Consider the following 22,728-nt stretch of genomic DNA (forward strand, 5'->3'; position numbering starts at 1 on the left):
GATTCCTAGTCGAGTTGGAAAAACGAAAAAAAAAACGCCAGTGAAGTTCTTCCATATGTCACCTCAACTTAGAGGTGTCACCATTACTCTAACCTTATTCAATCCAATGTGTTTGTCCAAATCATTTTGGCCTAATTCTGAATTGTAACAACGGTGTCATTATGCTCAAAACTCCCTTCACCTATGTTTTTGAAAAACTATAGATTTAAGATGAGGTTGAGATATCATGGTTAACGAAAGAGATACGATTGTATGATTGTACCCGAAAGATCAAGGATGTCAACTAAGCGAGAGGTACATATGCGACTACAAATTGTACAAATCCATTGGTTTTAGAGAAGTGCTGATATATAGATTTTCGTAGCAACAATGATGTGAACAACATTTGTGGAATGTGGCAATGCAATACTGGCGGAGCTTGGACCAACTCCCCCTCCTCCCGCGCCCTTTACTGCGGGTAGTTCCACCATCGGAAGACAACACTAAAAAAGTATATATACAAATTTAACAAGCCATGGTTACACTAAGCAATGATGAATTCCGCCGTGGCCCAGTCCAGCCCGAAAGACCCTATACCAAGACCTTAGGTACCAGAGACGGTTTGTTGTGCAGTTACATCGTAAGAAGAATCTGTTCCACACCATGCAGATCATTGAGATAATCAGATAATGGGTATGTTGGAAAGAGGTGGTTGGACATAATGTCAAAGGCGAAGCTCGTAATCATTGCAACAAGGAAGAATTGATGCCTTGTGGCTCCTCCATGCGACATCTTCTCCTCCTTATGGAGAAACCACGAGGAGTGATACATGTAGGGAGAGCCTACTAGGAACTTTGAAAATAGACAGACACACCCATACCCCATCGCCTGGGTGGTAAACACATCAACACATGTAAGACTTTAAATTATATGAAGTATCTTGATAAAAATATTCAGTAATCGATAACAAGAGTTGGAAATTATCATGTCCCAATATCTGTCAAATCACATGTGTGGTTTGAGTAGGCATCATGTTGGTGAGCGGGCAGACAAATTTGGAGCTGGTGTTTGTTAAAATGGTGATGAGAATGTGCTTCTCAACGACTTCGGAGGAAGGCAAGTATCCATCAACTTGCCGAGTGGTTGGACGAAGTTTTGTACGATAAGGGGGTACATATAAAGATGATTTTATCCCATAGCCAAGTGCTAGTTCAAGAATGCGAGGAGGAAACACGAGATGAGCCCGAGAAACCATATCCTAAATTTCAGGGTCGGCAATTGATAACGCGTGAAGCACACGTCCGTTGGGAACCCCAAGAGGAAGGTGTGATGCGTACAGCAGCACCCTCAGTAAGAAACCAAGGTTATCGAACCAGTAGGAGATGAAGGCCACGTGAAGGTTGTTGGTGAAGGAGTGTAGTGCGGCGCAACTCCAAGGATTCCGGCGCCAACGTGGAACCTGCACAACACAATCAAAATACTTTGCCCCAACTTAACAGTGAGGTTGTCAATCTCACCGGCTTGCTGTAAACAAAGGATTAAACGTATGGTGTGGAGAATGATGTTTGTTTGCGAAGAACAACAGAGAACAGAGATTGCAGTAGATTGTATTTCAGATGTAAAAGAATGGACCGGGGTCCACAGATCACTAGTGGTGTCTCTCCAACAAGATAAATAGCATGTTGGGTGAACAAATTACAGCTGGGCAATTGACAAATAGAGAGGGCATAACAATGCACATACATATCATGATGACTACTATGAGATTTACTTAGGGCAGTCTATAAATAGAAGCTTCGGCGCACTCTCTATTTTGCCGGACAAGAAAGAAGCCATAGATATCGCTGCAAGACTTTCCTTCATTCCTCAGGAAATTCTCAATATAGAAAACAATAGGCTCGAACTAGAGCAAATCCTGGGTGTCATCTCGGCGCCTGTGTTTCTGGCTTCCGTCGATCCAGGTGATATACACAATCATATACTTCATCTGAGGAATGCAATCCACATTCTTGAAAACAGTAAGAGGGCGCTGCTGGAAGAACAGCAAGAGCTCATCGTGGCGGCGGCTGCCCAACCGTAGAAACGAAGGTTAGTCACAAGAAAAGCCTTTATTCTTTCTCACATGAACTGAATCATTATTCCCCCTCCCTATATTCCATTTAGAAATCACCGGTCTGTGCTTGCTGCCAGCACACTCGATGGAGACACCCTGGGTTCTTATTCTAGAGCTTTCTTCCAATTGTAAGTTGCCTCTCTGTCTATGGCAATTTCATTAGCCTACGAAAGAGAAGCCACCGATGATGCCAAGGGTAGATAGAAAGTGAACTGCCCTTCTGTGGACCTTGCTTTCTTCTTGAGGAACTCGTTCATCCAAGGGCTCGGTATCAGTATTCTGAATGCACTTTCAAGTAGTATCAAGACTAGGCCTTATTTTTCTTAGTTTCAGAAGTCTCCCTTTTCCGAGTGAATTAGCAAGAGCACGACTCGCGGCCTCTTATTCTGCGACATCTTCCTTTTGTCGCCTAATCTTCCGTTCCTCTCTACCTATGAGCTTCTAAGTAGGTCATTCCAGGCCGTCCATTTAGAAAGGGCACCTCCCAGGTTCTCATAGCATCTTGCTTTCCTGGTTCACTCTGCCAAGATGAACTCTTTCTTTGTTCAAAGTCAAAGTCCACGTCAAGCCCTCCATTGAGGTAATCTCGGCAAGATTTGTGCATTAGTGACATGAATTGATACCGGAATTGCCACCTGGAGCTGTACCAACCAAAGCTGGAAAAGGAAGAAAGCTTGGGAAGCATGGACTTGAGCCGAAGTCGAGTCGTCAGGAAAGAACGAAAGATAGCCGGTATCATTGCCTTCGCCCGGGGGCCAATACAAAAATATCTGCTGAACAGAGTAGATCCGAGGCCTTCGCTACTTCCCCTTTCCCGAAGATGACGCAGTCGGAGGTGAACTAACAATGGCACCGCAAGATGTTTCATCACATAGTGCCAGCCTGGCCGGTTATGACTTTATGGGCAGTAGGATGGATACTATCAATACAATCCTCTCCTATATGAGGAGGTTTAGTTCCTATCCACGTTCCATCCTCATCGTATACTAATTCTCGCTTCGTACTATTTCCTATCCCAACTACGTACGTATTGATTTTTTTCTCTACACATAAATTGAAAAAAAATCACGATGAAAGTCAGCTGAACATGAAAATTGATGTTTTAATGTTGGGTCTGCTAGCTGGTTTATGTAATAATCTTTAGTGATTACCTTTCTAACCGGTCCTTTATGCTTCATGATTATTTCTTCCTTATCTTCATGTAATGCATGTATGCAGTATGACTTGGGAGCCAAAAAGATTCCCTCTTTTACATAGTGCTCCTTCTTAAACTTTCCTATTTCGCTAGGTGATACCATTTCTTCTGGAAGTTCGTTCTGAACAACAATAGAGTCCGTGTCCGTATAATAGCAATCATCCCTTTTAATAAAAGGGTATAACCCTATCCTGGCATAGGCAGCAATAGCAGCTGAGAGCTGAACTGCTGTATTAGCTGGCTGCTTTGTTGTCTCCTCCATTTCCTTAAACAAATCATCACTCACTTTGTTTTTATAGGTTACTAGGTACGGATCATCATCTAGATGAGTTGAATCAATAAATCCATCCTGAGAAAGGGCCATTTTGTGAGATTCTTCTCTGCTGACTATAACACACGTAATGCTTTCCGGCGATATACCCATTACGACAAAGAACATAGACCGCTATCCAGCATGCATCTATGCTTAAAAAGTTCACCTTCGGGTTAGCATCCGCACCCCTTCCAGTATTAAGTTGCAAACAATAGACAATTGCATTAAGTATTGTGCGTAATGTAATCAATATAAATATCCTTAGACAAAGCATTGATGTTTTATCCCTAGTGGCAATAACACATCCACAACCTTAGAACTTTCTGTCACTGTCCCAGATTCAATGGAGGCATGAACCCACTATCGAGCATAAATACTCCCTCTTGGAGTCACAAGTATCAACTTGGCCAGAGCCTCTACTAGCAACGGAGAGCATGCAAGATCATAAACAACACATATATGATAGATCAATAATCAACTTGACATAGTATTCCATATTCATCGGATCCCAACAAACACAACATGTAGCATTACAAATAGATGATTTTGATCATGATAGGCGGCTCACAAGATCTAAACATGATAGCACAAGAGGAGAAGACAACCATCTAGCTACTGCTATGGACCCATAGTCCAAGGATGAACTACTCACGCATCAGTCCGGAGACGGGCATGGTGGTGTAGAGCCCTCCGGTGATGATTCCCCTCTCCGGCAGGGTGCCGGAGGCAATCTCCAGAATCCCCCGAGATGGTATTGGCGGCGGCGGCGTCTCAGCAACTTTTCTCGTATCGTGGCTCTTTGTACTAGGATTTTCGCGACGGAAGGACTAAATGAGCGAAGGGGCAGAGTCGGGGGGCGCCCGAGGGGCCTACCCCATATGGCAGCGCGACCAGGGGTGGGGCCGCGCCCCCCTATGGTGTGGCCGCCTCGTGGCCCCTCTTCGTCTCCTCTTCGGTGTTCTGGAAGGCTCCGTGGAAAATAAGACCGTGGACTTTTATTTCGTCCAATTCCGAGAATATTTCCTGTGTAGGATTTCTGAAACCAAAAACAGCAAAAAACAGGAACTGGCGCTTCGGCATCTTGTTAATAGGTTAGTACCGGAAAATGCATCAAAATGATGTAAAGTGTATATAAAACATGTGAGTATTGTCATAAAACTAGCATGGTACATAAGAAATTATAGATCGTTTGAGACGTATCAGCAATCACGGTTTATCCTCTATAGGCACGGTGAGGTGGACTTCCTTGACATGATAGTCTTGTAATTCATGCGCATGAGTAAATATTGCACGGAATAATGATTTCCATATCGAGAAAATAGAACGATGTCTTAGAACAGACTGCTATCGTGAGACTGGTGACATATTTTTTTCGAATTAAGGAGATGGAGCTCCCAATCATCGAAAGTCATTATAGTTGAATCAGAAACTCTCTACGGGCGCTGTACCAATGAATATGTAGATTACAATCACTAAATACGTCGAGTTGTTCCATCGGTGGTCACTGTGCATTGTAGCTTGCAGTATTTGATGGCGCGACGCAAGGAAGTGAGACAAACGCTGACCACTCCCTCGTCTAGATCGGGAGAGCGCGAGTCACTCGGGGCGTGTTTGGTAGGCTGCATAATTTTCTTGGCCCAGTCTGACAGCGTTGGGGTGGGCATGGCTGGACAAAAACTATTGTGCAACCAATTTGATAGCCTGCATGAAAATGCCTCGCATTGGTCGGACCACTATCCGCATTTGTTTGGTAGGTTGTGTATCTCCTATTTGGTCCTTACAATGCCAAAAAACCTTCTTTGGGTGCCAACTATAGGCCCGTCACGATCACCATGTACCGCATTTAGTGAGCTTACCATCGATTTACAACATGAGCAAAAAATTCCTAAATAACAACATGAGTAAAAGTTCTAACTCTACAACTTCAAACTAAAATGTGAGATAGTTGAATCACTCCTCACATATTAGCTTGATTCTTTATAACTTATCGTTATTTGCATCCGTTGCTTGGAACATATCATAGATGATGTACTTAAGCTTTCTCTTTTCCTCCTTCATAGTCTCATTTCCATGATCCCAGTTCCTCTATCTCACCTTCATAATTTCTGCTTGAGATTTCTAGACTTGCTTGATCATATGAATCTCATCCTTCAACTGCTTACTCTTTGTGTCTCCCAACTTTCTCAGCAATTGAAGTGTTGTTCTTAGTCCGGATTCTTTATAGCCCTTTTCCCAACATCATACATCATTTTCTTCACTTCAACAACCAGACTATTGTAATTCTTCTCAATCTTGCTCTTCTCAGCAGCTATCTCCTTCACCAACTTTGCATTATCGACCCTCCCGTTGATCCTTGCACCGCTGCAGTCATGATCTATTCCCCAAAGTCTTCTGATATGTTGCAAACGTATCTATAATTTTTGATGCTCCATGCTTGTTTTACACCAATTTCTATATGTTTTGTTTACACTTCGTGGTACTTTTATGCATTTTCTGGAACTAACCTATTGACAAGATGCCACAGTGCCAGTTCTTGTTTTCTGCTATTTTCGTATTTCAGAAAAGTTGTACAGGAAATATTCTCGGAATTGGACGAAACAAAAGCCAAACTTCCTATTTTTTCTGACGCGGAGACGAAGTCCAGAGCAGAGACGGAGGAAGGCCGGGAGGAGGCCACACCATGTCTGGGTGCGGCCCCCACCCTGGCCACGCCTAGGGGTGGTGTGGGCCCCTCGGGCGCCCACCGACCTCGCCCTTCTGCCTATATATTGCCTTCGACGCGAAAACCCTAAACACCAGAGTCATATTCCCCGAAAAGTTTCCGCAACTCCGCCGCCATCGAAGACAAGTTCGGGGGGGTCAGAAGTTCCTGTTCCGGCCCCCTGTCGGGACATCTCCATCGACTCCACCGCCTCCACTTCGACTCCATGATGGTTTGTGAGTAGTTCCCCCATGGACTACGGGTTCTTTGTTGTAGCTAGTTGGTAATCTCTCTCCCATGTACTTCAATACAATGATCTCATGAGCTGCCTTACATGATATCCATATGACGTAATTAGTGTTGTGTTTTTTGGGATCCGATAAATTGTGCAATTGTGATCAGATTGTTCATCATATTATCATACTATTGTTTATTTAAGATCTTGCATGCTCTCCGGTACTTGTGGTTACCCTGATCAAGTAGTTGCATGTATCCCCAAGAGGGAGTATTTATGCTCGATAGTGGGTTCATGCCTCTAATAATCTGGGAGAGTGACAATAATTTCTAAGGTTGTAGATGTGCTGTTCTACTAGGGAGAAAACAACAATGATTTTTCCAAGGATAATTTTGTTGTTTACTTTACACACTTTACACTATGTAATAATTGCAACTTAATACTGAAAGGGGTGCGGATGCTAACCTCAAGGTGGATTATTAGTCATAGATGCAGTTGGATTACGGTCTATGAATCATGTTGTAATTCCCAATTAAATACTATGGTAAAATTTATCTTATCATAGCATGCATTGTCATGCCCTCACAATTATCAATTTCCCAACTATAATTTGTTCACCCAACAGATGTTATTTGTTTGGAGAGTTTCCACTAGTGTAGATAGCTGGGAACCCCGATCCTTCTGTCATCATCATTGCTCTACAGTCAACTATGCACTGGAATATTTTCTGGTGCCATTGCCTTTGTGTTACTGCTACTGCTATTGTGTTACTATTACTATTTCTCTCATATTACTGTTGCTTTCACATTACCCCTGTTACTAGTGCTTTTTCAGGTGCAACTGAATTGACAACTCCATTGTTAAGGCTTATAAGTATTGTTTGTCTCCCCTTGTGTCGAATCAATAATTTGGGTTTTACTTCCCTCGAAGAGTGTTGATCCCCTATACTTGTGGGTCATCAAGACTATTTTCTAGCGCCGTTGCTGGGGAGCATAGCTCTACTCATAAGTTCACCTGGGGAGTACACTTTACATGTCTCTCTATTTTTATTTTTATTTTGTCTGGTCTAGTTTATTTGTGCTTAGTTTATTTCTGTTTAGTTTACTTTTGTCTAGTTTATTTTTTTCTTGCTTTATTTTTCTTATATACCCGAAAATCCATAAAAATTTGAAAATCCGAAAATCTAAAAAACTGGAACTTGCTAGAACTTCTATGGAACTATTTATAAAGTATAGAGAATCATATAAGGGTAAAGTCATGAGAGGCGTGTTAAAACAGTTGAATCAATTTGCTGAAATTTTGCTTAAACGCCATGATATAAATTGTTGCTCTGAACAATATACTAAACATCTTAAATTTCAATGTGGCTTTAGTAAAGAAGTTTTAATTGTGAACTATCATTGGAATAACTATATTCATCTTGGATTTGAAGAATTAGAACAATTTGTTTTATTTATGAGAGCTTCTCAAATAGAATCCTTCATGTCTAAAAATTATGAAACATGTGTTGTTTGTAATAACCTTAAATATATGGTCTCTTCTATCCTTGATTATTGCATAGAAAATTTCAGCAATAATTTTATATCATTGATTATAAAGAGAGACTCAGTCATGCACAAGAATGTATCCACAATTTGCAGGAATGTGTGGAAGAAGAAATTGTTGAACCTAAAATCTCATTAGATGAAAAAGAGGAGGAGAGTCATGAACAAAAGGAGGAAGAATGGATTAGCTACCCATGCATACCTTCTAATGAGAGTAACTATTTATCTCTTACACTATTTGATTGTCCCCATGCTTACCAAAGGAGGATGAATGTTATGTTCCTGTGGAATCTCTTGAAATATTTACTATGAGTAAAACTTGTGATAATAATTATGCTCAAGTTATATATGATAATCCATGCTATTTTGATAAATCATATGATAATCCTTTATATGTGCCTAATTTTGAAATGCATGTTACTAAAGAGTTTTGCTTAGAAAATGTTTATGATAAAGCTCTAGATGATGGTCCTATATTGGTTGATAATATTAATTGTACTACTATTGAAAATGGGATTGGAGGGGTTTTGATTTTATCTTGGAGCCCCATACCTCTTGAGAATGATCAATCATCTTGTTATAAAATTGTGAAAAGTGGGTTTGAATGTTTTAATCCCATTATTTTTGAGCTTGATAAAAATTATGTGTTTGTACATCATGAAAAACATGCTTTATGTGATAGTTATATTGTTGAGTTTATTCATGATGCTACTAAAAATTATTATGAGAGAGGAAAATATGGTTGTAGAAGTTTTCATGGTACTAAAACATCTCTCTATATGCTGAAAGTTTTGAAGTTACTCTTGTTTTATCTTCCTATGCTTGTCACTTTGTTCTTTGTGAATTTATTTGCATACAAGATTCCTATGCATAGGAAGTGGGTTAGACTTAAATGTGCTTTGAATTTGCTTCTTGATGTTACTTTTGCTTCATTTTCTATTTTCATGAGAACATCATTAAAACTATCAAGCCTAGCTAAAATGCATTAAAGAAAAGCGTTTATGGGAGACAACCCATTGTTTTATTTATGTATTTTTTTTTGTTGAGTCTTGGAAGTTGTTACCTCTGTAATAACCTCTCCTTATCATTTTTATTTCGTTTTTGTGCCAAGAATAGCCTCTAATAGGAAGAAAGTAAGATTTGGGAAAGTTGTTGTCCTGAAACAGATTATGTGTTGTCACCAAAAAAAATATTCCCAGCCAGAACATCATATTGAGCTGATAATTTTTGAGCATATGCCTCAGGTTATTATCTAACTTTCGTTAGCTTTGCACTTTTCAATTTGAGAAATAGAGGATTTTCGAAAAATCGATCTTTACATGTTGTTCTATTTTGACAGATTTCTACCACCATTTGCATTTGCCTCTTAACCTTTTTCTTTTTTTTTTGAGTTTCTTCTGAGAGAAAGAGCTTTTTAAATATGTTGCTACAGTAGCTAATGTTTTAATGGATGTTTTACTTATGTTAGAACTAAACCAAGTGGATTTGTTATTTTGATTGCACTAATGCTGGTAATGAAAATTGTGTGAAGTTTTGTATGAAGAAACAGAACAGTAGGTAAAGGATAATCCGGATTATGAAAGTTCGGTTTAAGATAATGTTGGATGTTGTGTTCCGGTATACTAGGAGGGGTATGCCGGAGTAAGGGGAACCGGTAATATCTAAGCCAGAGACTCTCCCAAGAAACCAAAGTCTAGGAGACTAAAAAGATACCGGTCTGGTTTACTCCGGTCATGTTAACTTGGATCCGGCATAGCCTCAATGGCAGTATGTCGGCACCTTGTTCAAAGATTCCCTCTGGGATCGAAGGACACGGAGGAGCTAAGCAATTCAGCTTTAAACGAAGCCCTGAAGCCAAAGTAGAAGGATGACGGAAAAGGTGTTGTAGGCCGACCAAGCGAGGTCACCAGACCGTCGATGCAGAAGGGAACGTCATGCCTGGAGCCAAAGAAGCTTTATAAAGTAGCTTAGATAGGCAAAGATTCCCCTAGGGTTCCTTCCCTTGTAAGCCTTCACTCCACTATATAAGGAGAGGAGGGGTTCCCCTGTGCGGGAGGATCGATCGAGTAGTTGCAGGGGCACTAGGCTAGAGTAAGCCGCACATCGTCAACCTCTGGCCTTAGGCCAAGTTCTTGCTATGTAGCTCCCTGCTTGAGTTCTAATACATACTGTGAGATTGGGCTTGTCCCTTGTGTTCTTGAGCTTTCCACCTTAACCTTCCCCTCCTCCGGATTCCCTTGCATACATTAGGCCCCAAGATAAGCCTACCTATGGCATCTATCGTATCACCACGACGACAGTTGGCACCCATCGTGGGGCCAGCAGCTGCGCATGCTGGGGTTCACATCCGGACGGGCTTCCTCACTGCCTCCGGCGAGCGCGTGGTGTCTGGCCTCGTGCAGCACCTCGGCTCGCTGGATTTCGTCAACGACAATGTCGTTTGCTTCGCCAACGGCGGCTGCTTCCCCAAGAACGGTTGCATCGTCCACTTCGGCTCGCACCGTGTCTACCTCGGCACGGTGTCGGAGCCCCGGTACCCATCAATGGTGCTGGTGGCGCTGGATCCACCAAGGTCAGCAGCTGCCCGACGGTCGCGCACTGATCGCACCACTAGCAGCGTCGAGGTGATGATGGCTGGCGCAACAGATGCCGGCAAAGGAGCAGCCGATGCGGATGCCGCGCCCACCAAGTTCGGGCACCAGGCAAAGCACCCGCTTGAGCGGGACAAGAACGTCGCCGACACCTCCAACGTGCAGCCAGTGGCGACTCCGCTCCAAGCTGCCATGAGCGTGTTGGCAACGCCCATCGCGCCCAACGCCGATGCCTCAGCAACTCAAGCCGAACTGGAGGCACAACGGCAGACGCTTCTTAACGGAGCTGCAGACATCGCCCGAGCTCAGCAGGAGCTCAACTTAACCCTACGTGATTACAATGCAACACATGGCTTTGCTACAGTTAGCGCTAATCCTGCTAGAGTAGCCGCTACCCGGCTTAGGGGTTGTAACCTAGACAAGGACTTGCGCCGGTAATTTCTTTCCGGTAAATCTATGTTAGTGTCGCTTGGGCCGGCAGAGAATTAAGCCAAAGTACAGTAGTCCGGATAAAACGCTAAAGACTTCTAAGGCTGCAGTAGAGGCATGTGAATCTTTGTCGGGTGATGCCCTCGCAAAACAATAGGCTCGAGTGAAAGAGTTGCTTGATATACCGGAGCACCTCAAGCGGTTCATTCGGCTAGAAATGCCGGAAGTAAGTCGCATGGGAAGGCCTCGTCCCTCCATCCCGACAGAAGGAAAGAAAAAGATGTGAACGCCCAACAGATGACGATGTATGATCTGGTTTTATCCGGGAAACAGAAAGCCGTGCAGTACTATGCAGGCAGAAAAAGGCAAGGGGCAGGTAGCGGTTCATTCGGCTAGAAATGCCGGAAGTAAGTCGCATGGGCAGGCCTCGTCCCTCCATCCCGACAGAAGGAAAGAAAAAGATGTGAACGCCCAACAGATGACGATGTATAATCTGGTTTTATCCGGGAAACAGAAAGCCGTGCAGTACTATGCAGGCAGAAAAAGGCAAGGGGCAGGTCACGGCTATGCCGAAAACGGTTATGCCGGAAACGGTTAAGCCGGAAACGCTTATGTCGGAAACGGCGAAACTGGGCAAAACTATCGGTCGGCCAGAGCCGCATGGCAATGCCGTAGCGCCAAGCCGGTATGATGAGGGTAATTCCAGGTTGGAAAGAACCGGTTATCACAGAAATCCCCTGGGAGAACATGTCGGAGAAAGATACCTGCCAGAACAAGATGTGCGGCATAGGTTGGATAGAGTGTACTTGTCCGAGATGATTGAAGCTAAGGGTCCACCGGGTCCGCCGTGTTTCGGCCCCCAGATCATGAGGGAGGAACCTCCAGTGCGTAACTTCCAGTTGCCCCGGGATACAAAAACATATGATGGCAGCACTAAGCCGGAAGATTGGCTAGCGGATTACATCACAGCGGTGTATGTCGCTGCAGGTGGAGGAACAGTCGCCGGAGGAGGAAACCGGCGTTGGGCGGTAAGATTTATACTGTCGGTGCTAGTTGGACCGGCACGCATTTGGATGAATAACTTGCCAAAAGGAATCATAAATGGGTGGCTTGACTTTGAAGAAGCATTTGTGAGCAACTTCAGCAGCACATACCGGAGGCCAAACCGTCCACAACAGCTCTCCATGTGCCAGTAGCGCGAGAACGAAACCGACCGGGAATATCTAACTCGGTGGAGTTCAACAAGAAACTCTTGTGAGGGTGTGATAGAAGCTCAAGCCGTCAGTTGGTTCTGCAACGGATGCAAGAGAGGCTCACCTCTGTGGCAGAGGCTGCAGAGAAACATGCCAACTACTTTGGCTGAAATGATCCAGGTGGCAGATATTTATGCGTTGGGAGATCCAATAGAGCCGGCAATCACGGCTGATCCACTGCCGAGATAACCGCCGCGCCAAGACCAATACCAGAACAACAACAACCACAACAAAAGAAGGGAAGATTTTCCGGATAGAAGATATGGAATGCAACAAGTGGCCGCAGTACAAGATAACTCGAAAGCCGGTGGAAGTCAAAGGCAGAACACTGGAGGTCAGCCGTGGGGCGGCCAGAAGAAGCAATGGGGAGAGAAGAAACCTTGGCATGATGAGCCCAAGTACACCATGGAATCCGCAATGGATCAGCCGTGCCGCTGGCATACTCCTAACCTAGCAAAGCCAGCAAATCATCAAACAAAAGATTGCTCCTGGACCAAAAGACTGATGAAAGAAGGCTTCGATGTGTTGCCACCACCACCTCAGCTTACTAGGGCAAATGCGCAACCGGTTCAAGCACAGCCAAACAGGCCGCAGCAGCAGGAAGGAGTTCATCAGGTGGCACAAGGGAATAACAACAATGCCCCGCCCCAGGCACCACAAGGCCGGAATGTCTACCATGACCCGTACATGTGATGTGTGGTCTTTGTGACCGAACCAATGGACCGGCAAATTGTGCATCGCCGTGCCATGGAGGTGAACGCCATCATACTAGAGGTACCGAGATACATGTTGTGGTCAGAACAAGAGATCACTTGGTCCTTCAAAGATCATCCGAAAGTAATGCCTAATCCGGGCGAATACGCTTTGGTGGTGGATCCCATCATGCACGGGCCATCATCGCGAGTCCGGTTCAGCAAAGCGCTGGTGGACAATGGTAGCAGCATCAACATCATGTATCGGCACACCATGCACACGCTCGGCATAACTCAAAACATGCTGGAGCCAAGTCACACAACATTCCACGACATAGTTCCGGGATTGTCCTGCTCCCCGATGGGCAAAGTCTGGGTTGATGTGCTGTTTGGCAGCCGAGATAACTGCCGCGTGGAAAACATTCTATTTCAAGTGGTTGATCTGGAGAGCCCTTACCATGCCCTTCTAGGAAGGCCGGCATTGGCGAAGTTCATGGTCTCAACCCATACGGCTTACCTGAAGATGAAGATACCGGCACCCAACGGTCCAATAACCGTGGTGGGTAACTACAAGGTCTCGCTAGAAACTGCTTCAGCCGGATCAAACTTGGCCGAATCACTGGTCATAGCAGAAGAGAAGAGGAGGATTCAAACTAATATCGCGCTGGCACAGTCATCCCAGCTGAACTTAGCGGCAATGAGCAGCCCGCTTGGGGGAACGACATTCAAGCCATCAAAGGAGACGAAGGACATCGTGCTGGACCCGGCTTACCCGGAGCGCACCGTTCGCATCGGTGCCGGTCTAAGTGAGGCATAGGAAAGCGCGCTTGTCAATTTCCTCCGTGAGAATCGTAACATCTTAGCATGATCTACTGATGACTTGGTGGGTGTGCCGAGGGAGTTGGCTGAGCACTCTCTGAATGTCCAAAAAGACGCTAAGCCAGTGAAGCAGCCCTTGCGCCGCTTTGCGGAAGACATGAGGAAGATCATCGGTGAAGAAGTCAACAAGCTACTAGTATTCGGCTTCATTGTGGAAGTCCTACATACCGAGTGGCTGGCAAATCCCGTGCTGATCGAGGAGAAGAAGGAAGAAGACCCGAAGGCACCGAAGGCGTGGCGCATGTGCATTGACTACACGCACTTCAACAAGGCCTGTCCCAAAGACCCATTACCCCGGATTGATCAAGTGATCGATTCCACTGCTGGATGTGAACTGTTGTCGTTTCTGGGTGCTTACTCTGGTTTCCACTATATTCACCTGAAAAAGGAAGATCAAATAAAAACTGCTTTCATTACCCTGCACGGGGCTTATTGCTATGTCACTATGCCTTTTTGTTTTAGAAATGCCGGCGCAACATACCAACGTTGTATGCAAAATGCCTTCACAACCAAATCGGTAAAAATGTGCAAGTGTATGTCGACGATGTAGTGATAAAAACGAAAGTAAAAGATACCCTGATCGATGATCTATGAGAAACATTTGATAACTTGAGGAGGTTCCGGATGAAACTTAACCCGACAAAATGCACCTTCGGAGTGCCTGCCGAAAAGTTACTCGGTTTCTTGGTGTCAAGCCGCGGCATAGAAGCTAATCCGGTTAAAATCTGAGCCATCAAAAGGATGGAGTTACCCAGTGTCTAAGTGACGTGCAAAAGTTTACCGGGTGTTTGGCATCCTTAAGCCGGTTTGTAAGACGGTTGGGAGAAAAAGTCTTGCCCTTATATGCGTTAATGAAAAAGTCGGACACTTTTATCTGGACTTTGCAAGCCGACGCGGCATTCAAGGAACTAAAAAAGATGCTGGCCACTGCACCAATACTGGCATCACCTTTGGAAAAGGAACCCATGATGCTTTACATAACAGCAACGAACCGAGTTGTGAGTGTTGTAGTTGTGGTGGAAAGAGAAGAAGAAGAAGAAGAAGAAGAAGAAGAAGAAGAAGAAGAAGAAGAAGAAGGAAAAACCGTGCAGAGGCCGGTATACTACCTGAGCGAGGTGCTCTTCCTCTCGAAACAAAATTACCCACACTACCAAAAAATGACCTATGGCGTGTTCATGGCCGCCACAAAACTTAAGCACTACTTTGAATAACACCCGATGATGGTGGTATGCGAGGCTCCTATCTCGGAGATCATCGCCAACAAAGACGCAAGCATTAGGATCGCAAAATGGGCAATCCAGTTGTCACCATATGTGTCACTATACAAAAGAAGAGATGCGATTAAGTCGCAGGCACTGGCAGATTTCTTGGTGGATTGGGCCGAGATGTAGTATAAGACACCTATGCCGGAAACAGAGTACTGGAGGATGCACTTTGACGGATCAAAGCTCAAGGAAGGACTTGGAGCCGGAGTGGTTATCACCTCACCAAAGGGGGGTAACCTGAGATATGTGCTGCAGATACACTTCAGGGCATCAAACAATGTCGCTGAGTATGAGGCTTTGGTCCACGGACTTAAGGTCGCAAAAGAAGTTGGAGTGTGCCGGATCATATGCTATGGTGATTCGGATCTGGTGGTGCAGCAGTGTTCCGGAGTTTGGGACGCAAAGGATGCCAACATGGCATCGTACCGGTTCTATGTGCAACAAATTGCCGGATTCTTTGAAGGGTGCGAGTTTCACCATGTGACGCGGGCAGAGAACGAAGCAGCTAACACTTTGTCTAAGCTGGGCTCGTCTAGGCAAGAGATTCCTCACGGAATAGCCTTATCCCACCTAAGGAAGCCATCAATCAAACCAAGTTCGGAATCCAAATCAATTTTTATTCCGGAATCACATGGTGTTCCGATGGACATTGACAAGGTGAACCCGGGGACTGCCTCATCTAACCCGGGGACTTCAGAGTCGAAGCCAGAGGAAACTATGTCAGTGGACGGCATGGAGATCGATATGCCGATCTTTGTTGTTCGAGAAGCACCAACTTGGGTAAAACCAATCAAGGAGTTCCTGGTAAATGGCGGTTTGCCGGCTGACGAAGCTGAGTCGAGAAGGATCCAAAGGAGGTCCAAAGCTTACACCATTGTCAATGGTGAGATGTACATGAGAAGCGTCACAGGAGTGCTGCAGCGCTGTGTGGAGCCGGAAGAAGGAAAAGAAATGCTCCAGGAAATCCACCAAGGAAAATATGGACACCATGCCTCGTCACGAGCTTTGGTTGCCAAAGTGTTCCAGCACGGATTCTACTAGCCCACGGCTTTGGAAGACGCTGAGGATATGGTCCGTAAGTGCAATGGATGCCAGAGGTACAACAAGCAAAACCACACCCCGGCCTCCGGCTTAAAAACAATTCCAATAACTTTGTCATTTATGGTTTGGTGCTTGGATATGGTTGGACCATTCCGGCCGGCGAGAGGGAACATGACTCACATCTTGGTTATGGTGGAAAGGTTTACCAAATGGGTGGAGGTTAAACCAATCCGGAAGTGCGATGGGCACACATCCATGAATTTTTTGAAGGACATCATCTTGCGGTTTGGTTACCCGCACAACATTATCACTGACAATGGAACGAACTTTGCCAAGGGAGAATTTTCATGGTTCTGCGAGGATACCAAAATCTGGCTTGATATTGCCTCTGTGGCACATCCTCAAGCCAATGGGCAAGTGGAAAGGACAAATGCACTTGTGCTTTCCGAAATAAAGCCTCGGCTTATTGAGCCGCTGGAAAAAAAAGCTCCAGGATGCTGGCTTGATGAGTTACCATCTGTGCTGTGGAGCCTAAGGACCACGCCAAACCGGTCAACCGGATATACACCATTTTTCATGGTATATGGAGTAGAAGCGGTCATACCAACCGACATTCTCCATGACTCACCACGAGTTCAACTCTATACAGAGGAAGAGGTCAAAGAGGCCAGAGAAAATGATGTTGTCTTGCTCGAAGAACAAAGAGAATTGGCACTAGCCGCGGATCAACTATATACCAACAAAACCTCAGACGCTATCATAGCCGGAAGGTAAATCCAAGGGTATTCCAAGAAGGAAACCTAGTGCTACGTCTGGTGCAGCGCATTGCAGGACATCATAAACTCGCACCCCCATGGGAGGGACCATTCATTGTAGGGTTTTCTATTCTCGTGCCCTCGGGTCCTTAGTTGTACTCATTTTTCCCCAGCTCTTTAGTTTTTCCTCAATTTTCCCCAAGCCCTTGCTTGAAACCCGCAGAAGGAGCTTAGACGACAGGATTCCCGTTTAGTTGACTGTTCCGTACTGACGTGTGGAGCCGCGTCATGTGGGGCCGCGTCGCGTGGGGCTGGTAGAAAGGGACAGCGTGGGACAGGACGAGACCGCGTTTGGTTGCACGTGAGCAGGAGCTGGGTTCTGTCTCTCTCGGCCCAAATTGGCATTTTCCCTTTTAAGAGTACCTTTCCCCCTCTTTCTCTCTGTCTTTTTTCACCTAATTAGTATCAAATCTAGAGAAGCTTGCATTTCTGTCTTTCTTCAATTATTTGTGCCTTTTGGCCCTCGTTGTTTGCCCAATATGGCTGCAAATCTAGTACTCCCTCTGGTCCATATGTATGTAGTTAAATCTAGAAGCAAATCTCCAGGGTAATGTACGATAAATTCACACAGTCATATAGTAGAATAGGGATAGATAATAGGGATCCCTCCCTAGATAATAAGCTGCATACAACAGCCAACATAGTAACAGGTTCAAGGTTCAAGGTTCTTCACAGCACCATCATACTAACAACATAACAACAAGGGATCCCTAGCTAACAACAAAATAGAGGAGGCAGCAGCAGCACACGTCCAGGACTCCGCCTACCCCATCTGGCTCTGCCTCCACTTGTTGCTCCCCTTGGGCACCTTGGGCTTGAGCGGAGGCATGCGCCCGACGGTGATCTCCACCCGCTGGAAGTTGCGGAGGTGCATGCCGAGCACCTTGTGCTTGGCGCGGAAGGAGTAGACGTTCACCGTCACGCTGACCTTGGGGAAGGTGTTGCCGATGTTCTCGGCATGCGTGACGAGGCATTTGAAGTCAGTGCCGCCGAGTCTCCTAGTGCAGAAGGGGCACCTGTAGACACCCTTGGCGAAGTAGGAGATGTATTGGCCGACCTACAGCCTCCGCGGCACCTGGCAAGTCTTGGTGTGCTGGTCCTCGTCGTCGCTGCCGACGTCGCTGCCAGACACCTGATCCATATCAAAAGGAAACTATGAGTGAAAGAGTTGCAATGATGACTAACGTGCATGATAAAAAAAGTTAGGAAAAACAGAGGCAGCCTCAGTTAGAGTGGACACGATTATATATCTACAGGGACGGTGTTAGCGAACCAAAGCTCATGCACAACAAATTTCTACACAGCAATGGTTCGCTGAACCCTCCCTGTAAAAAATTGTGCCCAACGATTCATCATAGGCAAAGAAACAGATTCCAGATCTGAACTTGAACACATTCCAGATTATTTGCAAAATTGAACGGTTGATATCTTTTGATTCTTGCATAAAATAACTGATTGAGATCTCATGATTACTTGCATAAATTAACTGATTGAGATCCCATTATTACTTGCATAAATTAACCGAACGGCCGAACCCCAAATCTTAAACGAAATCAAGAAGGGATCACAACAAAATGGAATAAAATCGGTGCAAATATTAACCCAATACTCATCCATCTACAAATCCATCTACACCAGCAAAAGTAGGGTTCAAAAAGGAACAGGGAACAAAAAAGGAAGCAAACCGTAGTTACCTCGTTCCATGGGTCGTCCATGCAGGTGTCATAGGGGTTCGGGGGCGCGATGTACGACACCTCCACATAGGGGTCCCATCCCGGCGGGATCTGACCGCCACCGGAGGCGGCGGCGGCAACGGCCGTTGAGGGGACGACGTCGAAGAGGGAGGCGTCTGATATGTCTCCGACGTATCGATAATTTCTTATGTTCCATGCCACATTATTGATGATATCTACATGTTTTGTACACACTTTATGTCATTATTATGCGTTTTCCGGAACTAACCTATTGACGAGATGCCGAAGTGCCAGTTCCTGTTTTCTGCTATTTTTGGTTTCAGAAATCCTAGTAAGGAAATATTCTCGGAATTGGACGAAATCAACGCCCAGGGTCCTATTTTCACACGAAGCTTCCAGAAGACCGGAGGAGATACGAAGTGGGGCCACGAGGTGGCGCCACACTAAGGCGGCGCGGCCAGGCTAGGGCCCGCGCCGCCCTGTTGTGTGGGTCCCTCGTGACTCCACCGACCTTGCCCTTCCGCCTACTTAAAGCCTCCGTTGCGAAAACCCTAACACGTTCGACGAAACCAGAGAAAACCTTCCAGAGCCGCCGCCATCGCGAAGCCAAGATCTGGGGGACAGGAGTCTCTGTTCCGGCACGCCGCCGGGACGGGGAAGTGCCCCCGGAAGGCTTCTCCATCGACACCACCGCCATCTTCATCAACGCTGCTGTCTCCCATGAGGAGGGAGTAGTTCTCCATCGAGGCTCGGGGTTGTACCGGTAGCTATGTGGTTAATCTTTCTCCTATGTGCTTCAATACAATAATCTCATGAGCTGCCTTACATGATTGAGATTCATATGATGATGCTTGTAATCTAGATGTCATTATGCTAGTGAAGTGGGTTTTACTTATGTGATCTCCGGAGACTCCTTGTCCCACGTGTGTAAAGGTGACAGTGTGTGCACCGTGTGGGTCTCTTAGGCTATATTTCACAGAATACTTATTCGCTGTTATGAATGGCATAGTGAAGTGCTTATTTATATCTCTTTATGATTGCAATGTGTTTTGTATCACAATTTATCTGTGTGCTACTCTAGTGATGTTATTAAAGTATTCTATTCCTCCTGCACGGTGTAATGGTGACAGTGTGTGCATCCGTGTTAGTACTTGGCGTAGGCTATGATTGTGATCTCTTGTAGATTATGAAGTTAACTATTGCTATGATGGTATTGATGTGATCTATGCCTCCTTTCGTAGCGTGAAGGTGACAGTGTGCATGCTATGTTAGTACTTGGTTTGGTTATGTTGATCTGTTATGCACTCTAAGGTTATTTAAATATGAACATTGAATATTGTGGAGTTTGTTAACTCCGGCACTGAGGGTTCGTGTAATCCTACACAGTTAGTGGTGTTCATCATCCAACAAGAGGGTGTAGAGTCTAGCATCTATCTATTTATTCTGTTATGTGATCAATGTTGAGAGTGTCCACTAGTGAAAGTATGATCCCTAGGCCTTGTTCCTAAATACTGCTATCGCTGCTTGTTTACTGTTTTACTGCATTTATACTGCCTGCAATATTACTACCATCAACTGCACGCCAGCAAGCACTTTTCTGGCGCCGTTACTACTGCTCATATTCATTCATACCACTTTGATGGCGTGTATTTCACACGTTCGTTGGGCAACCCCAAGAGGAAGGTATGATGCGCACAGCAGCAAGTTTTCCCTCAGAAAGAAACCAAGGTTTATCGAACCAGGAGGAGCCAAGAAGCACGTTGAAGGTTGATGGCGGCGGGATGTAGTGCGGCGCAACACCAGGGATTCCGGCGCCAACGTGGAACCTGCACAACACAACCAAAGTACTTTGCCCCAACGAAACAGTGAGGTTGTCAATCTCACCGGCTTGCTGTAACAAAGGATTAACCGTATTGTGTGGAAGATGATTGTTTGCGAAAAACAAAGAGAACAAGTATTGCAGTAGATTGTATTTCAGTAAAGAGAATTGGACCGGGGTCCACAGTTCACTAGAGGTGTCTCTCCCATAAGACAAACAGCATGTTGGTTGAACAAATTACAGTTGGGCAATTGACAAATAAAGAGAGCATGACCATGCACATACATATCATGATGAGTATAGTGAGATTTAATTGGGCATTACGACAAAGTACATAGACCGCCATCCAACTGCATCTATGCCTAAAAAGTCCACCTTCAGGTTATCATCCGAACCCCCTCCAGTATTAAGTTGCAAAGCAACAGACAATTGCATTAAGTATGGTGCGGAATGTAATCAACAACTACATCCTTAGACATAGCATCAATGTTTTATCCCTAGTGGCAACAGCACAACACAACCTTAGAACTTTCTGTCACTGTCCCAGGTGTCAATGCAGGCATGAACCCACTATCGAGCATAAGTACTCCCTCTTGGAGTTACAAGCATCTACTTGGCCAGAGCATCTACTAGTAACGGAGAGCATGCAAGATCTTAAACAACACATAAGCATAACTTTGATAATCAACATAACAAGTATTCTCTATTCATCGGATCCCAACAAACGCAACATATAGAATTACAGATAGATGATCTTGATCATGTTAGGCAGCTCACAAGATCCGACAATGATAGCACAATGGGGAGAAGACAACCATCTAGCTACTGCTATGGACCCATAGTCCAGGGGTAGACTACTCACACATCACACCGGAGGCGACCATGGCGGCGTAGAGTCCTCCGGGAGATGATTCCCCTCTCCGGCAGGGTGCCGGAGGCGATCTCCTGGATCCCCCGAGATGGGATCGGCGGCGGCGGCGTCTCTGGAAGGTTTTCCGTATCGTGGTTCTCGGTACTAGGGGTTTCGTCACGGAGGCTATTTGTAGGCGGAAGGGCAGGTCAAGAGGCGGCACAGGGGCCCCACACCACAGGGCCGCGCGGCCAAGGGGGGGCCGCGCCGCCCTAGGGTGTGGCCCCTCCGTGGCCCCTCTTCGTCTCTCCTTCGGACTTCTGGAAGCTTCGTGGAAAAATAGGCCCCTGGGCTTTGATTTCGTCCAATTCCGAGAATATTTCCTTACTAGGATTTCTGAAACCAAAAACAGCAGAAAACAGCAACTGGCACTTCGGCATCTTGTTAATAGGTTAGTTCCAGAAAATGCACGAATATGTGATAACCCACAAGTATAGGGGATCGCGATAGTCTTCGAGGGTAGTATAACCCAAATTTATTGATTCGACACAAGGGGAGGTAAAGAATACTTATAAGTCTTAACAACTGAGTTGTCAATTCAGCTGCACCTGGAAAAGCACTAGCAACAGGGGTGATGTGAAAGTAACAGTAATATGAGAGCGAGTAACAAGAATAACAAAGCAGCAGTACTAGCAAGATGAGAGCGATGGCACGAGAAGATAGTTGAGCCGACTTCCAATGACATGTAGAACAGGTATATTATGATGAGAGATGGACCGGGGTTCCCAGCGATCTACACTAGTGGTAACTCTCCAATAAGTGACAAGTGTTGGGTGTACAAATTACAGTTGGGCAATTGATAGGAATCAAAGGCATTAAGAAAGAACATCAGGCTTATTAATTATGTAGGCATGTTTTCCGTATATAGTCGTACGTGCTCGCAATGAGAAACTTGCACAACATCTTTTGTCCTACCAGCCGGTGGCAGCCGGGCCTCAAGGGAAACTACTGGATATTAAGGTACTCCTTTTAATAGAGCACCGGAGCAAAGCATTAACACACCGTGAAAACATGTGATCCTCACATCACTACCATCCCCTCCGGTTGTCCCGATTTCTGTCACTTCGGGGCCATTGGTTCCGGACAGTGACATGTGCATACAACTTGTAGATACAATCTAAGCAACAATATAGAGCTCAAATCTAAGATCATGCCACTCGGGCCCTAGTGACAAGCATTAAGCATAACAAGATTGCAGCAACAATAACTTCACAAACTTTATAGATAGACTAATCATAATGTATCATCCATCGGATCCCA

General features: G+C 45.3%; 1 protein-coding gene across 1 annotated transcript; it reads left to right on the forward strand.

Moving 5' to 3' along the window:
• The first annotated feature begins 15,327 nt into the window (after nucleotides 1-15,327).
• On the forward strand, nucleotides 15,328-16,230 carry LOC139837997 (uncharacterized). The gene has a single exon (XM_071827346.1). The coding sequence runs from the start codon at nucleotides 15,328-15,330 to the stop codon at nucleotides 16,228-16,230; it is 903 nt and encodes a 300-aa protein (XP_071683447.1).
• Nucleotides 16,231-22,728: the final 6,498 nt, after the last annotated feature.

Source organism: Lolium perenne, chromosome 3, assembly GCF_019359855.2.
Source record: "Lolium perenne isolate Kyuss_39 chromosome 3, Kyuss_2.0, whole genome shotgun sequence".
Lineage (NCBI taxonomy): Eukaryota > Viridiplantae > Streptophyta > Magnoliopsida > Poales > Poaceae > Lolium > Lolium perenne.

What these genes read in the sequence shown, in the direction of transcription:
- LOC139837997 (XM_071827346.1), top strand. Translation starts at nt 15,328, where the DNA reads ATGCCGGAAACAGAGTACTGGAGGATGCACTTTGACGGATCAAAGCTC.